The sequence below is a fragment of the Orbicella franksi genome, chromosome 9 (assembly GCF_964199315.1).
Source record: "Orbicella franksi chromosome 9, jaOrbFran1.1, whole genome shotgun sequence".
NCBI classification, from domain to species: domain Eukaryota; kingdom Metazoa; phylum Cnidaria; class Anthozoa; order Scleractinia; family Merulinidae; genus Orbicella; species Orbicella franksi.
This window is the reverse complement of record NC_138153.1, coordinates 29,897,554-29,914,977: the sequence shown is the minus strand read 5'-3', so window position 1 is coordinate 29,914,977 and position 17,424 is coordinate 29,897,554. Positions and strand designations below refer to the sequence as shown.

The 17,424-nt window shown below is 39.7% G+C and overlaps 2 protein-coding genes across 2 annotated transcripts; one reads left to right on the top strand and one right to left on the bottom strand.

The window, feature by feature from the left end:
- Positions 1-6: 6 nt before the first annotated feature.
- LOC145496549 (sialidase-1-like) lies at positions 7-4,560 on the top strand. Its single transcript, XM_081476249.1, has 5 exons — positions 7-345; positions 1,101-1,501; positions 2,496-2,583; positions 2,902-2,972; positions 3,436-4,560. The coding sequence occupies exons 1-5, from the start codon at positions 225-227 to the stop codon at positions 3,856-3,858; spliced, it is 1,104 nt and encodes a 367-aa protein (XP_081332375.1). The 5' UTR covers positions 7-224; the 3' UTR covers positions 3,859-4,560.
- Positions 4,561-4,592: 32 nt separating this feature from the next.
- On the bottom strand, positions 4,593-15,856 carry LOC145498618 (uncharacterized). The gene is made up of 10 exons (XM_081478516.1): positions 15,261-15,856; positions 13,248-13,521; positions 13,039-13,145; positions 11,703-11,811; positions 10,865-10,996; positions 9,515-9,711; positions 6,897-7,170; positions 6,359-6,568; positions 6,030-6,194; positions 4,593-5,433 (listed from the first exon to the last, which is right to left on the bottom strand). Exons 1-10 carry the CDS (start codon positions 15,411-15,413, stop codon positions 5,297-5,299), a joined length of 1,758 nt encoding a protein of 585 aa, XP_081334642.1. The 5' UTR covers positions 15,414-15,856; the 3' UTR covers positions 4,593-5,296.
- Positions 15,857-17,424: the final 1,568 nt, after the last annotated feature.

The window sequence follows — 17,424 nt, the reverse complement described above, 5'->3', positions numbered from 1 at the left end:
CGATTACACTAAGCGACTATAAACAACAATAGGGATAAGAAATCATAGAAACGAAATTAAAAGCACTTTCCATTTCCTATTTTTATTACGTTGTCTCATTAACTTTGATTTTTGACCCATTTTTTGCAAAAATTTGGGTCGACGACATATCTCATTTTCTCTTCCACCCGGAAGGACACTATCCGACTTACTGAAAACGAGGCTACAAGGACACCGGAAGTAAGATGATGGCCGCTAACACTTCCGTACCGGTCTTGTTTGCCTTTCTAATCTTTCCTTCCGCGGGGATTTTGCAATGCATTTGTGAACCAATTATTGATCACGAGGTGACCTTATGGAAGCAAGGTAAATATGACTCAACATAATTTTTAGCTTTCATGGCTGACTGGAACGATAATTCTGAAATTTGTTTGCGGGTCGCGTGATCGGGGCGAGGACTGGCCGTTCAATTTTGGTTCATGTTGTAAGCAACTTTGTTAAGTAATTTTTGGCCAGTCATGGGATATTTTCAACAGATCAAGTATAATTCGTACGTAATTTTCTTTTTTCCCTGACTTGCATGTAGCTATTTATATAGTGTCATGTTTAACACGGCCCAAAAATTGCGTGACATGATCGAGATCAGTGTCGACATACGGCTTCATGCGGGGATTCAGAAAAAAGTGGCAAAAGCTGCCAATTTTCACTATAAATTGAGTGAAAATTTGCTAAAACGTTGCCTCGCCGCGCACTTGCTTCTCTGTACATGAACTGTTTCAGTTTCGAACATTTGCAAGCATGATTTTTAGCTCGTGACAATTAGCTGGTTTGCACGAGAACAGATTGGGGCGAGAGGCTGAGATGTCCCGCGTCCCGCAAGTTCTTCTCGCCCCAAGCCTTTGCCTTCTGAATGGACACTGAAAACAAGTTTCTTGCCAGTGAGGGGTGGGTCACCAAGTTAAGCAGATGAGATGTTAAAGAATAATCAAGGGAAACAAGAGATTATTATCTCTTGGGTTTCGCAAGGGGTTTCATTACTTTCAAGCGTATAAAGGTTTATCATGATTTAAATCTCATCACAGCTAACTATGCAGTTAATGCTTTTTCAATCATTTTTCTAGGTGACATTGGCGTCAACACCTATCGTATCCCCATCATAACGTCCCTTCCCGATGGATCTCTCATTGCAATGTCAGAAGGAAGGAAGCACAGTTCTGCCGACTCAGGACCAAAATTTCTTGCAATGCGCCGTTCTAAAGATCAAGGGATAACATGGAGCAATACAACCTTCATTGAAGACGACGGCGAGGACCCTGATGGCCTTAATCTGGGCACAGTGTTTGTGGATGAAGACGCAAATCGCGTTTTCGTGGTGTATTCGTATTGTGCCCACAAATGTGTGTATCACACTACATATCTGATTAGTAGCGATGACTTTGGAGACACCTGGAGCAAGCCGTCAAACCTCTCAGACCAGATTGGCACGTCCCTGTTCGCCCCTGGACCGGGCTTTGGTATACAGGTTATGGGATTATCAGCTAGAGCTTTCTATTGCATCATAGTTGACGAGGTCGCAGCGTGGGTCGATTATCACACAGAAATCATGTCGAGAGCGAATAATTTTATTGTTCTACTAGTCGTTCTAAACTTTTTATCTAACTTTCACAGACATTTCGAAAAAGCAAAGAACTTAACCACCGCACACTACTGGGCTAGTCACCGACTACAACGGAATAGATAGTGAGTAGCGTAGCCGATCAGAGAACGGCATTCGTGATGAAACGTTGGTAGGTTTATACTAATTACTCTTAGTATAAATCCGACTAGCGTTCTATCACGAATGACGTTCTCTGATTGGCTACGCTACTTACTATCCATTCTATTCTGTGGTAGATAATGAGTAGCGTAGCTGTGTGCGCTTGTTAACAAAATGACGGCCGCTTCTTTGCGTTTTGGAGATGTTTGTGAAGAGAATTTAACTAAAGTTTTGAACGACTGGCAGATTTATACTAAGTGACAATTAGATTATTCGCCCTCGATTTCTATTCGTGATAGTTGACGAGGGCGCAGCAAAAATCTCGAGCTCATAATCTAATCAATATTGTTTACTAGAAGTCTTCTGGGGAGCTGCGCACAGAGCTTGGTGGGGAGGAAATTCGAAGGTGGCGAGCGAAGTTTTTGATTACACACTGACCGTTCCAAAGTGATAACAGAAGGCAGCCAAAACAAACCTAAATGACACAACAGACCAGTGAGAGCTCGAAGAAAATACACGTAGCCCACAGGGTGAGATCGAGAACGCGCGCGAACGACGAAGTCGCGACCGGTCTTAACTTCGAATCTGAAAAGTGGAGTACATGGCGCGAGTTTTTAACCAAACAGAGTCCCCCAAACAACCGGCTGTTTTTCGTTAGAACCAGTTTAGTTATTACAAACAAAAAAAAAAAAATAAGAAAACATACACAAATTATTAATAGTCCATGTAACTGCATAATTTAATTTCTTCACTTGCCTAGAAAAAACAAGATCCCCACAGGGGACGGCTTATTACATGTGGTCATGCCTCCCCCGGACACGATGGTGTTTTCTGCATCGTCAGCGACGGTGAGTTTCAAGTCGATACCAACATTGTCAATATATCACAATTTCTTCTCCCTCTCCTTTTCGTTCTTCCAGCCTTACACCCTGCTTCATGCCTGGCAACAGTGTCCATGTGTCCTCAAAAATTGCACTATATATTTGTCTCAGGATATATTTTCGCGCGAAATAGAGGTAGCGGCTTATACAAACTCAATTATAGATATATAGTTCATGTGGCGCGTTCAGATCATGGATCGGGCCCAAAAGTATAATTTACATGCCTAATTACTGAAATCTGCGGTCGCTAAAATTAATCTGCCGACATATACGTTCCCACTGCAGATCATGGAGTCAACTGGAGGGTTGCAGGTTCCATTCTCCAGAATGGTGAATTTGAACCGGACGAATCTCAGGTACGCCCTTTTTTTGCTTTTATATTTAAATAATTCGTTCCTGCGGAGGAAAGGAATATGTAAAGCGGTCCAAAGAACTCCATCGGAAGATGGACATGTCCTAACCTCATACTGGCATCCTGACAATACACCATTTTGCTAACGCTAGCTCCAGTCCCTTGTGGGGGCAAAATTTGATCTATTTAATGAATTAATGAGGCCTTTTTGGCCAAGTGATCACTTCCTGTTCCCACAAGGGAATGGAACTAGGAAATGTTTACAGTAGCAAAATGGCCTACTTCTTTGCCTTGTTCCTGCACGGCTTTCTCTCAGGCCTTCACGGTCAATTGACTTCACGTCACGTAAACGAGACGGACGGCCTAGGAACTAGACTAAAAATTTCCTCAAGTTATTGTGTGTTCAACATGTCAGCCTAGGCGCAATATCTCTGATATCTAAGCGAGACTTGTTTTCTCCTTAACAGCTTATCGAGTTGTATGACGGTACTTTGTTAATGACCTCCCGAAACCAGCAGAGTTTTCACTGCCATTGTCGCATCATGTCCAAGAGTTATGACGGAGCAGAATCATTTGCTCATTCCGATATCTACTTCGACGAAACTCTGATAGACCCAGTGGTGGCCGCCAGCTTGCTGCAATACAGAAACACGGTATACTTCTCCAACCCAGCTAGTAAACTACTCCGTATAAACATGACTGTCCGCTGGAGTGGTGACAAAGGCACATCATGGGTGGGATCTCTAGGAGTGTGGAAAGGCCCTAGTGGATATTCTTGTCTCACCAACGTTCCTGGCAAGCTGGCAAACGACACTTTCATTGGCTTGGTGTTTGAGAAAGGAAACATTCGCTACTACGAGAGTATTGTATTCGTTAGGCTGCGAGTGTAAGCATTTTTTCACAGATCACGTCTGAGTTGGGGATTTTGGTCTCACTTAGGGAGCTCAATTGGCCATTTCCGTGTTACCTGGTGCCTCGTTTCAAATCGAGTCCTTGTACAGAACCTTTCATATGAAAATGAATTTGGTTTGCATGAAAATGAAACTGTAGGCGGGACACATTTTCATATGAATGGTTTTGCTCGAGGACTCGGTTTTACACAGAGGCAAAAGACAACTCGGAAATGGCCTACAGAATTTTACTGTTTTCATCCAGCAGGGGATATTTTAGGGTTGCATGCCGCTATGTTGTGCTGATCGTTTAGATTTATCTGGCTTAAAATCTTTCAACTTTTATCACATTCAATGACAATATCGTTATCATCAAATCTCTATCCATCATACCTTAGCTTTGTGTCTGGTTTAGAAGTATCTGAATATCTGAATATATTAGGTTAGTTAAATTTTATGGCAGGTCCACACCAGCCCTAAGGTTGCCATATTCAGACCCGCTTTATTAAAAAGTATATGTAATGTACGCATGTATCTCAGTTTTAGGGGCTTTTTTTCATATTGGTAGAGTCTTAGTTAATCACTCGGATATCTTTTTTCAATATCGGTATTTTAATGTATAACAAGTATGCAGATAATATAAATATTACATCACTAGAAATTATAAATAAATTCTAAAATGGCATTGTTTTGAATGGAATTGAGTATTATTGCGCAAACTTTCTAAAACTTTCATGTTATTCTGGCAACATGAGTAACCTCACACTTTGGGATCTGGTAAACGTATTTAACTCTGACATTACAAGACAATCCTTGTCTAAGAAAGATGACATCGAAGAAAAAAATGGCAGTAGTTACTGTTATGCTGATTGTTATGCATTACAAAGATGCTAGAAAACCCGGCCGTGCGTTACAAGCAAGCACACCCGAGCGTTACAAGCCTTATGTTCCACAATTCACATCAGTGACGTCAGGGCAGCCATATTGGTGTCCCAAAACAAAACAGCGGCCGTGTTGATCTCCCAAACAAATCTTGTGGGAGTTGAAACCTTTTCTTGTGTAAAGACTTTCCTTTGTTCCAATGAAATTGCATAGCTTCTGGCAATATGAGTGGAATTGAAACGGTCTATATGCCACTCGATTGGCATAAAGAGGGCTTCGCGAGCCCTTCCTTCTAGCGTCGAAACCATGGAGTTCCACTCGCCGCTTTAACAGCAAATTGCGCGTGCTGTGCAACAGCGTCATACCCAGAGACCGCTGGTCAAGAGAAACATGGGTTGGTCGTGCATTATATTACGTACTTGTGCGCATGTGTCGTGGTCTGAACTAATCCATATGTTGTGAATCTGCTCATAACGAAATTAATGAATTCATAAACGTTTCACAGGACGACCAAAGAGCTGACTGACAAGAACATACATCACAGACAAGATTACTCTCAGCTCATCTTTGGCTCGTAGTCATCAGGGTATAAGATCGCCATTGTAGCTCCTTTGTAAATACGCGTACAAAGCCAGTGAAAAACTACGTTCGATACAATGGTGCAGTACTCGGCCAGAGCGAACAGAGTGTACACTGCAGTGATAAAACAAATGTTAAGAAAAAAGTAATGAAATATGATTGCATTCTCAGTAGTTTCACTTATTATAATTGCGGTTACCAACTTCATGCCTAGTTGTATAAGCCTTACGCCGTGAAACACTCGACTCTCAAGTAAGCGGTGATCCTTTGCTATGTCGCTCCTGTTTTTTTTCTCCAGCGTTACGCTTGCATTTTACACTTGGTTTTGGTTTTAGCAGTGGATTTCTCAACGCTCTAAAACAAGTAACACGAGGCAGCTAAAAGGGCCTTTTGATTTTCAATGGATTGGAAAAAATGTGCCGCGCGTTTCTTGTCTATTTTGCAATGTGTTCTTGAACTATTCACTAATATGGGGGCTCGTAAGGCGAGTTTGGATTACCTGTGGGGTTCGGCTCAAAGACGATCATGCATATAACTGGAGTGAATCAAATATGAACTACGGATAAAATGTAAAGCGAAGAAATAAACCTTGCACTTGTTATAGACTTCTACTTGTTACAGACTTCTAGACTTCTAAGCAGGAAATGTTATCGAAATCATTCGAACGTTGCCTTTTTTTTTAGCTGCATGCTTTGTTCTAAAAAGGATACTTCCTGCTTCACAGTACCAGTTGTGTCTAAAGAAAAAATACACTGCTAGACCAAAAGAACAACAGTTGAAGGACATGACGCTGACTTTTCTTGTGAATAGTTTGTATTCCTGTAAACAGAAATGAAATGTCCATTTTATAACCATGTAAACATGAATGCCAAAAAAGAAAAATAATAATAATAAATACAGTGTTTAAGCAAGTTATGTGGCAAAATTCGTCTTCGGCTGATTCGTCTATCAGCACATCTCGAAGACATGCTGTTAGACGAATCAGTTGAAGACGAATTTGCCATGAAATTAGTCTAAACAATGGATTTGAACCTAGATTATTTATAAATTGTCTCAGATGGATAAATCGTCTCCGGCCTCGCATAACTGAATTCGGCGTCAGATAATTCGCCTCTGGCATAACTTGGACTAATCACATTTACCTCATCAGCCATTGGCTGAGTCGCAGTCAATCGGTATAAGATGCAATGCAGGAGCATAAACGATATGGCACAAGCCATGAACACAATAAACGACCCTTCATGGATATCTGTGACGAAAAAGCAAAATAGGTATATTTTTGCATTAAATTCGAGTGCGGATACAAAACTGTGTCCACAAGAAATTTAAGTTTTCTGTAGGAGCAGGGAGACGGGGTGGAGCAAATTTCCTCCCCACACCCTCCCCTTTCTCCTCCTCTTTTGCTCACCCCCTCCGCCCTTCTCTCCATTTTTTCGCTCACCCGAGGCGCGCTCGTTTGCTCGATTTCACCGCCTGGTAAATGGAAAGGAAACGCCTGCTACGCAGCTTAAGTTCTCTGTCAATACAAAATTATAAACTAGTCTACTTTGACTAAATAGTTTGTATAACAACCTTACCTAAGTTCTCCTTTGAAGAAATGTAGGTTAAAGTTAAGAGAGCGCCATTTTCAACTAAATGCAACAGACTGTTCAGAAGATTGAGCGGCGCAAACCACCAAGTAGTTAAGTTGTATCTCCTGCCTGCCTGGGTATTCTTGAAATGTTTGTGAAGTGCGTAAGGCATTACCAGGATCCGTGGAAGACAGTGTAAGGCTATTCCAACTCTCCAGATAAACCTCTCAGGCATGCGACCCCCTATTGCTGCACTTATCGATGGAAGGTAATTTGGAACCTATAACAGAGATTTTAAAGTCCTTGCAATTAGCCGCGTATTTTACGCTGAAAGGCAGATGCTCTTGGGGTGAATACAAAACACACCCTCTGATGGATCTCACCGTTAATCTGGATTTTGCCATGACGTTAGGAGAGATAATTACGAGAACGAATTTTTCCCTCGCTCGCTTTCTTTTTCTTCTGTGCCACCGAAGGAACAGGATAAAAATAAACAAAGTATTGGACCAGCTCGCGCCTAGAAAAAGAAAGCCTATAGGCCATTTCCAAGTTGCCTTGTGCCTCTGTTTCAAAACGAGTCCGCGTAAAAAAATTTTCATATGAAAATGAGTTTGATTTTCATGAAAATGAACTTGTAGAGCAAGTACATTTCCACATGAATGGTTTCGCACGACTCGTTTTGACACAGACGCGAAACGCAACTCGGAAATGGCCTATTGTGGCAATTAGTTGAGACACTCTTTTTTGCTCGCTAAGCTCAACTGTTCATATCATGTTTAGACACATTTTGACGTTGCCCTGATTTGAACAGTATTTCTTTCAATTTCAATCATGTCCGTGTGAAAATGAATGAATAATTTTAGAACAAATATTATAAAAGAAAAATTCCCTAGAGAGCACAGCACGGTCTCAATTGGTAATTGACATGTCTTAACATACAAAGCTCGTGACTTCAAGCAAATATTTCTAAAATGGAACACGTTAGCCAATATCAAACCATTTGACCTCACGCTTAGTTAAGACCCTGTCGTGATTAAATTAAGGTCATCATCGTCGTCGTCGTCGTTATCAAAGAACGAAGTATGATCAGGTGTCTGTAGTTTAGCCTACAGGGAGCATATAGTATCATTTTTGTTCATCAGTTGACTATGGCGGTGTAACTCATTTCTGTGTACCGCACACCCTCTATGGAACGTGCACGGTACATCTGTTTATAATATTTTCTTTGTATTATTTCGAAACTCGCTCACCTCACATTGAGTGCTGTTAGCTCTACGAAAATGCCAGACAAGAGAGATTGACACACAAGACGAGAACGAAAGCAGCGGTAAAGAGCAAAGAAACAAACAAAACCGTTCAGAAAGTATGGAGATGTAAATTGCTCGGCCGAGGTCAGCAGAAACCATTTTGCCCTCTCGAATAACGTCAACAAAGCAACACAATACGAGAAGTGAAGGCCTGCTACTGGAAGTAGTTCATTGTCCAAATCAGATTGTCTGTTCCCTCTCTCCCCCACAGAGGTAGGAAGATTCGTTATAGAAATTCGCTGTGCAACAAGAGTGCGGGCGCAAAGTTCTCACCCTTCACGTAGCTCCACGCCTTCACTCACATCGCTCAGCGGATTTTCCCCACACGGAAAAAAGTACCATGCACCCGTGGTTTCCGTGATTTTTCCTTTTTATTTGTTATTTAAGTTTAATTTATTTTGTTCAATTAGAGTCAATAGACTCAGCCCGAACTGTCCACGTTATCTTTCAGTAATGTACCGAAAACCAATTAAATCATCAGTAAACATTCGGAACTACTTTCACTCATGCGTGGTTCGGTGGATTGTCACGCTTTGGAGTTGTCACGCTTTTACGGATATTGGTAAAAGTTTTCACTTTTATAACGTTTCTGGGTGGGTTTAGACTAGTGGTCGTTATCTGATTCTAAATATATTAAAACAATAGCTCTGCTCAGTTTCGGTGCATAGCTGATGTTAAAATATCTTCTTCTTCTAATCTTAAAATATTTTCTATCTTCCCAATTTACGCCACAGTAAAACCTGGTTCACACTCACGACATTACCACATGATACTTACAGTACAACATAGAGAATTTTCTTTCGTTATGCCATTATGCTTATGCCTATTCTGTTCCTTTCTGTCGTTACGTTGTGTTGGTCACATTGGTGTCAAAGGGTGCCTTACGTGATTTCGTGACATTACCGTTATGTGGTTTATACATCACAAGAAGTGTGAACGAGGCCTTTCCATACCAACTTTGCTTTAAATATATTACATCACGCGAAAAATAACAAAGTTCGAGATCATTCTATCATTAGTGTCAAGTTAAAATAACGGTTAAACATACTTAGTTCGAACTAACATAATTCAAAATGTTGCGTGTAATCTCGCTTAATTTATTCCATTCGATATGTTTGAGTAAGAAGTCAATTCTATTTTATGTATTCATGCGTGTTCATATATCAAGGAAACAATTTCGCTGGGCTGGCACGTAAATGAACTTCATTCGTGATTTAACCGAAAAACGAGTGCAGAAATTCTCAAAATATATCGAGGAAAAACGGAACAAAGAAACATGATGATTTCTCTAAGTAAATTATTTAAAAACACGCTCACCTTGCAATGAGACCATGTAGTTTCTTCGAAGTGCAAAGCAATCGCGATTGCCACACAAGAGGCGAAAGAAAGAAGCGGTAACGAACAAATAAACACCGCAAAACGATCTAAAGATAAGGACATGACAGGTGCTTGGAGGCTTGAGGAAACCATCTTGCCCTGCTTTGACTCAGCAATACCACAAGGAGCACCGCAACATCACGAGTGAAAAGTCATGTTTGCTAATGAGATCACGTGTTCTTGATATCTTTTACCGAGTACGTTTAAAGTCAATCGATGACCTCAAAAAGTCATAATAAAAACCGATATCGATTGATATTATTAACATGAATAATAATAATAATAACAACGGTGAAATAATCAATATTGAAATCGGGGAAACGTAAGTTTTCATTTCCATCAATTTTCCTTATGTCTTTATGTCGACGTTAGCATTACCAACAAAGTAAGGTCGTTTCGATACAAAGTCGTTTCGATACAAACGGAAGTCGATTCGATACACTTCTAAAGTTGATTCGATACAAAATAAAGTCAATTCGATACCGGCAAACTAAAGTCGTTTCGTAGCAAAAGGAGAAAAATCAAAAGGAGAAAAGTCATGTTTGTTTGCATGGAGGTCTCGGAACTTTTTCCGCCAGCTGAATACGCTGAACTTCTTCCCTGAAACGAGCCCGATTCGAAGGGAAGTCAAACCAGCCTCACGTTGGAGCAAATCGTATGGCTTGGCAATTCTAAACGTGGAAATTCTATAATAATTTCATACTGCCGGGTATCCTAAAGTTTTGGAATTGACCTCAGTTTGTATCGAATCGACTTAAGATGAGTATCGGATCGACTTCGACTTGTACCGAAACGACTACGCGATCATAGTAAATAGTATTAAAATGGTTTGAACCCAGTGATTATGTCGTTATGTCGCTTGTGTGAACTAAGCCCTTGTCCATGGAACGTGAAAACCCTGAGACTACAAAACATGTGTCCATAATTTATATTATTCAAAACAAAAAAGGGGCATTTGTTTTGCTTGTTTGTTTGTTTGTTTATACAGCTTTGCTCCATGCGGAACGTAGATATGTCCCCTGGTGCTCTTGTTGCGGCAAGGAGGTTTACAAAGCAACAAAAAAAAAGCAGATTTTCACGGTTGTCTGTGTCGCTAGCTTCTTTCGCCACCGTTGTTGTAATGGCTCGTCACATACTCCTACACTTAATAGCTTGATGTCTTTGAACAAGCAAACCCTCGAGAGTCGTCCTCATAACAGGCAGGTAATGCACAGAGGTTCAACACTCTGATTTTACAGAATGACAATACCCTTGCACCATGAAACCTGGTCTTTGACGGAGTGTCTTAGCTGGTCTTTGACGGAGTGTCTTCACTGAAGGCCAACGACAAGGTAGAGCCATTAAAATGCCAGGAGCAAAGCCAGTGAAAGGCAATGTTGGACACAATTGTGCAGTATTCAGCCAGAGCAAACAAGGTATACACTGTACATACAGATACAGAAATTGTTAAGAAAAACTAACTGCAGAGATTGACCTTCAAATACAGTAAAACTGATGTCATTCCAAATTATCTTTTTAAAATCAATTGTAAGTGGCCGTAAATAAATGTATTTTAGATCAAGCAGTCTCGGTTTAAGCCCAAGAAGGGTAATTTGCTCTGTGTTGCACTCTGGGCAGGACACTTTATTTCCTGGACAAACAGAGGTATCTGACTAGTGGCTGCAAATTTAAGCTCCTGTGCAGCCTCGAGTAGGACTGCAGAGAGATTCACCATTTACATTCCAAGTGTATGTTCAAGTTGCCAAAAAAATGAAAATGAAAAAATTGCAGCACTGCAGGCAGCAACTCTTTTTGACCAGGCCTTTAAACGCTCATGGTACCTCTTGCCAAAAGGGGAGCTAGTGAAAAAACACTTGATACATTTGCATGACAGAATGCTTAGAAGTAACCCACAAAATTAATGAACTAGCATCTAATCTGGGGGGGTGGGGGGAAGGGGGACGGGCAGAGGGAGAGAAGCAATACTCTCCACCAATTCATGCTACAGAAACTGGCCCATGTTTGGCAGTGATTCCAGTTTGCAATAAATTGAAATAAAGTACTTAACCCAACTTGGAACATAATTGTACTAATTTAAGACTATAGCATATATATTACGTTTAAGTGACAGTGAGTTAAAAAAGGATACCTCCTGGTTCACAGTGCGAGTTGTGCCTGAAGAAAAAATATACTGCTAGACCAAAAGAGCAATAATTGAAGACCATAATAAAGAGCTTTCTCCTGAATAATATGTAGTCCTGAAAAAAGAGAATATGCAAATAATAATAATATTAATAATAATATTAATAATAATAATAATATTTTTATTTTTTTTTAAAATAATAATAATAATAGTAATAATAATAATAATAATAATAATAATAATAATAATAATAAACAGACCAGACATAGTGGTGAAAGACAAGAAGGAAAGAACCAGTCTGCTTATCGATATGTCCATCCCCACAGAAAGGAACACCTCCTCGAAAACTCGAAACTCACAAAGTACATGTACAAAGATCTTGAAATTGAAATCGAGAAAACATGGGGAATGAAAACAACAACTGTCCCAGTGATCATTGGAGCTTTCGGGCTTGTCAAGTAGGGAACAGAAAACTACATCAGCAAGATCCCAGGCAATATTAGAATAACAGAGCTACAGAAGACCATCCTCCTTGGAACTGCTCACATACTTAGGAGGACTCTATCCATCAAGTAATCCAGCAGACTTATGACTGCCCTAGGCTCACAGATTGAACTTGGCACCATAAATTAAAAGCGGCAAGACTTTAAGAACTTATAATAATTATAATAATAATAATAATAATAATAATAATAATAATAATAACAATAATAAATAAATAAATAAATTAATTAATTAGTTATATGATTTAAAACGAGCAAGCATTTCCAATCTTGGCATTTCCCCCACTATTCTTGTAATACAAATATCTTGCACCATAGCCCCGTGGTGGGCAGAGCAGAGTAACATTATTATGCACCCACGTCATTGGTAAAAGTAGCATGCAGAGAGCTGGATTATCTTTTCACAACTCTAGACCAGAGTGTGTGCTGTTATAGCTGTGCAATCACCTCACATTATTGGCCTGAAATGTGTGCAGAGAATGGTAGTATTATAGGCCTGCAATACATACAGATAGCTGCATGAAAATAATTTATATACCATATACAGTCGCACCCCTATTAAATGGTCACCCTCGGGGAAATGGACTGTGGCCGATAAAAGGGGTTGGCTGCTTAATAGAGGTAGAAACAATAGAAAAGCCATCATTGAGTCTTTGATTGCTGGCCGCCTAATAGGAGTGGCCATCTAATAGGTGGCTCCTTTATAGGGGTTAGACTGTATTAACATCATGCAGTAGGCCTCAGAGGCAGGCCTGTGGGCCTAAAATTCTCAGGCCTTCCAGTTCATAACTTAACACAAACTAAAATCATTAACTTTGGTCGGCTAGTTTGTTACGTACCTCAGTATTCATTGGCTTGTTTGAAGTCAGCCAAAATAAAGCACAAGAGAGAAACATGTAGAGCATAGCACAGACCATAAAGACAATGAACGAACCTTCATGGACAGCTGAAACAAATAAAAAGCCAAAAGATCTGACATATCTCACTTGCCATTCAGTTCATTATGATTTTGGAAGAAACAACCCTTTAACACAGCAAAATAGCTTACCAAAGTTATCTGTTGAAGAAATGTAAGTTAAAGTCATGAGTGCTCCATTTTCCACTACTTGTGAAATACAGCTTAGAAAGTTGAGTGGCCAAAACCACCACGTTGTCAAGTTCAATTGCCTGCCTAATTGTGTATTCTTGTAATGTTTATGAATCACTGGCGGGAAAAGTAGAATTCGTGGTAAACAGTGTAGAGCTATTCCAACTCTCCAGATAAACTTCTCTGGCATTTCTCCCCCGATTGCTGCACTTATTGATGGTAAATAGTTTGGAACCTAACACAGGGAAAATAACAAATTATATTTTAATTAATGTTTTGAGATGCAATCCAATTTCATCAACAGACGCTTGAGAGATAACCCATGGCAAATGAAAAAAAAAAAAAAAAAAAATCACAACTTGAGATGGAATGGTCAGAAAAGTGCTTGGACAAACTGTCATGTTCAGACTCTCAAAACAGTTTTGCAAATGTTCTCAAGACAAGTCACTTATTCTACTGAACACGGAGCCAATGCACCCATCTCAGATTAACAAGTAGACTACATGTTGACGTGCATCTGTTCAGTACTTGATTACAGATGATGTCAAAATGTGGTAACAACAAAAAAGTGGCACACAAGGTGATCATAGCCGAGTGCATCAATGATGTTCTTACTACATTTTCACATCTTCTGTGATGAATTACTGAACAGATGCACAGCAACATGGAATCTATCTGTTTTGTATAATAAAGAAACAAAAAAATAATAATAAATCAAAATGTGACAATAATATGGTATATTAAATAATCTTGTGTTTTTAACTCTCTGGAGAATTGTTTAAACATTATTCGTTTCCATGTGGTATGCTTGAATCTGAAAGAATTTCCATTGGTACATCACATGGTTTGAAATGGATCAACAAGCAAAGGAAGCTTAAGTTTTTTTCGCCAATCAATCAGATTGGGGCATGATTATTATTATTACTGGTTTTATTGTTATTACTATTATATTTATATTTAATTTTTTTTTCTTTTTTTTTTTGTGGTTTGGGTGGCCATTTGTAAGGGAACTTGTTCCTGTTTTTGGCTTTCCCCCTCAGCTTTATATATAGAGGATATTACATGGTGGCGAGAAGATATGAATTTTATGTTCGAGTGGCAAGAACAATATCTCACGAGTGAGCGAAGCGAACGAGTGAGATATTGTTCTTACCACGAGAACATAAAATTCATACCTTTGCGCCAACGTGTAATGTTCTTTCTATTATATGGAGAAACCAATTCAACAAAAGCAAAAGGCGGGAATCGTGACTTCATTGAACGATACGACACTCACAAAGGTGACATACGGAAAATACGCCACTCAGGTCCCGGATGAAGTGGCATATGGAATCTATGAGTGGTTTAGTTCCCAGTAAAACACTCTTCTCCATATAATAAATATGAATATGTATGTATTTCTGTTGAGAAAATGATTAAAGTAAAGTATAATTACAAGCTGCATAAATTATTAAGCTTGTGCTTTCGAACAAACAACAAGAATTGCGAAGAAAGGACTGGTTCAAACATCAACCTTTTCTATTCTTACAGTGCCGAACCTAATACCCATTTGAGTGGACTCTAATAATTGAGTTCCACCGTTGACTAAATTGTAATTTGACACAAAATCTTTGAAGTAAAATTAAATATAAGCTTGATTCAAGCTAAGCTTACATTCAATATTTAGTCTTATGTATCCGTAAAATGTAAGCATTAGATTCAGCACATGTAAAGCTAAGTTAAACGCTTGAAACACAGTTGAACTTTTGCTGTTGTATTCGACTACCGTAGTCGATCGACACATGTTTCAAGTTCAAACCGGGCCTTTCCCTTAAAACCAGGTTCAAACCGGGCCCTAAAGCTAATATCGTGTGCAGTCAGTTGCCTGTAACTAAAATGATATGCCTAAGCAAATTAAGCCCTAATAAAAGTGCTCAAACGAAAAGGTAAACAGTTCGCGATGCACCAATGACAAGAAAATCCATTTATACTTACGTTACAATGAGTATTCGTAGTTTCGTCAAAGTGCCAAACAAGAGCGATCGCCACACAAGACATAAATGAAAGGAGTGGTAAAGAACAGAGAAATAAAGCAAAGCGCTCCAAGCGTACGGACAATAATGGTGTCTGAAAGCGATCAGTGACCATTTTAGCGTGAAAAAATAACAGTAAAGACGCGTTAATGCCTAAATCTATTGCCTCAGGCGGGAACAAGGTTGAGGAACCTGGCCAGAAAGCTGAAGGAGTGGGAGCCCACGCGCGAACCCACGCGAACCTTTGTCCCCAAGTCCCCTTCAAATGTCTTCACACATCGGCGAAACGTAATTGGTCGTAAATTAATGCGGTGCCGTAAATAGCTTCACGAGGATTACCTCTCTTCTTTACTTGTCAATTAATTTTAAAAACAAAAAGAAAATAAAACACAGCAAAGGACAGATATCGCCTTTCTTCTTGATTAATTTTGCAGTTTTCTTTTTGGCGAAGTGCGTTCCGTTGGCGCATGGCGGAAAATCAAGCAAACGAAATAATCCGTAGTTTTTTTCCTTTACTTTAAGGGTTGTTTGTTTCTCCCGTTCCACCAGAATTTGCGACCTGAGGGAAACCCAAGAAACCAACAACCCCCCCCCCTTTTCCTGGGGAGACTCGGATATAAAAACACGGGGATGTTCATCCGCCTTAAGGTAATTCCTCTGAAATAAAACTGTCAATAGATTTTTGTTCAAACTTTGTCCACTGAATATTTGTCATATGATAACTTCAATTTTGAAATAAAAAAAGGGGGTGCCCATGCTCATTAAGGAGCAGTGAGGCATTGAAAATGCCCCATTTTGGCATTATTTAATGCTTATTACAAAAACGCATTCCCAGTAATTGTAAAATTTTTGTGAGCCCAGACTCATAAGAAAACGCATTGAACTACAGTCAATACTTTGTGTCGGACACAAAGAAACATTTTAAGTTTGATTCAGACAGAAAGCTAAATCCTTGAGTAAAAATTTCTTGACGTGGTTACCGACTGAAAAATAGAAAAGACCACAGTGTATCTGCTATTTTTCTTATTTATTCAATTTTCAGCAATAGAAATTAGATCAGTCTTTCCTCACGCGAAGCTTATGATTAGTTGATTACAATGACTGGAAAAAAAATTGGGGTGCCTGTGCTCGTTGGTGAGCTAGAGCCATTTTTCAACTGAAAGAGCTTAATATCAAGGCAAATCCGTCATGTTTTCAATATGCGCGTGCACGAGCGCGCGCTAATGACGCCATAAAGTATGCGCAATAAGGATGCGCAATGCAAATGTGAGGAATGACCTTAAAGGGGTTAGAAAAGCGCATTTGGTCCCCCTTAGGGTGTTCAGCCCCAAACGATCCTCCTAAAATCAGTGTCAATGTGTTGTTTTAGAATTGATATCTCTTAGGGGTAAAAAAACTTCAAGCCACGTCCACATAACAGTGTCTTGGTCGGGGGATCTTTTCAAATTTCCGACGAGCACCCCGTCCTCTTTATATGGGAGTTCCCCCAACCCCCCTCAACCCCCCCCCCCCCCGCCCGGCAAACGGGCGTAAAGCAGGCAGGATGAAAGTTGGCGCGCGGTTTTTCCCATCATTTTGAAAATACTTACTTTATCGTCGTATGCATGACGCGTTTGATGATGGTCCTTCTGTACAGTGTTACGTAAGTTGTGGAATAGTTTGATCACTGAAGTTCTCGATTACTCTTCATTCAATAATTAATTGTCAAAGAAGTTAAAGTTGTAGCACTCCCGCATTCAACTCCACGAGATTTAATAATAACACTGAACACGGAAATGACTCCCAATAAGTTGTATTTTATTATTTCTAGTAGTATCTCCACGGTCGTGGGCAACACACAAGAAAACTCCTGCGTCTGGACAATAACTCTCTCAAACTCCAAGGCAAATTGTATCAAACATTCCAAGCTGACGGTTATTGCAGATTAAGAGACTTCTTGAGAAGTTTAAATTACAAAAAATGCGGAAGAGCTAGACGGCCATTGGCCTTGTTTCACGTGGTACTGACAAACACCATTTGGTTCTCGTTAAATCAGGGTTTTAAAACTCTTTGCATAAATGGCACTTGTTATGGAGACGAATCTTATAGAAAAACAAGTGTAAAATGTCCAGTTTGTTCACCTTCAC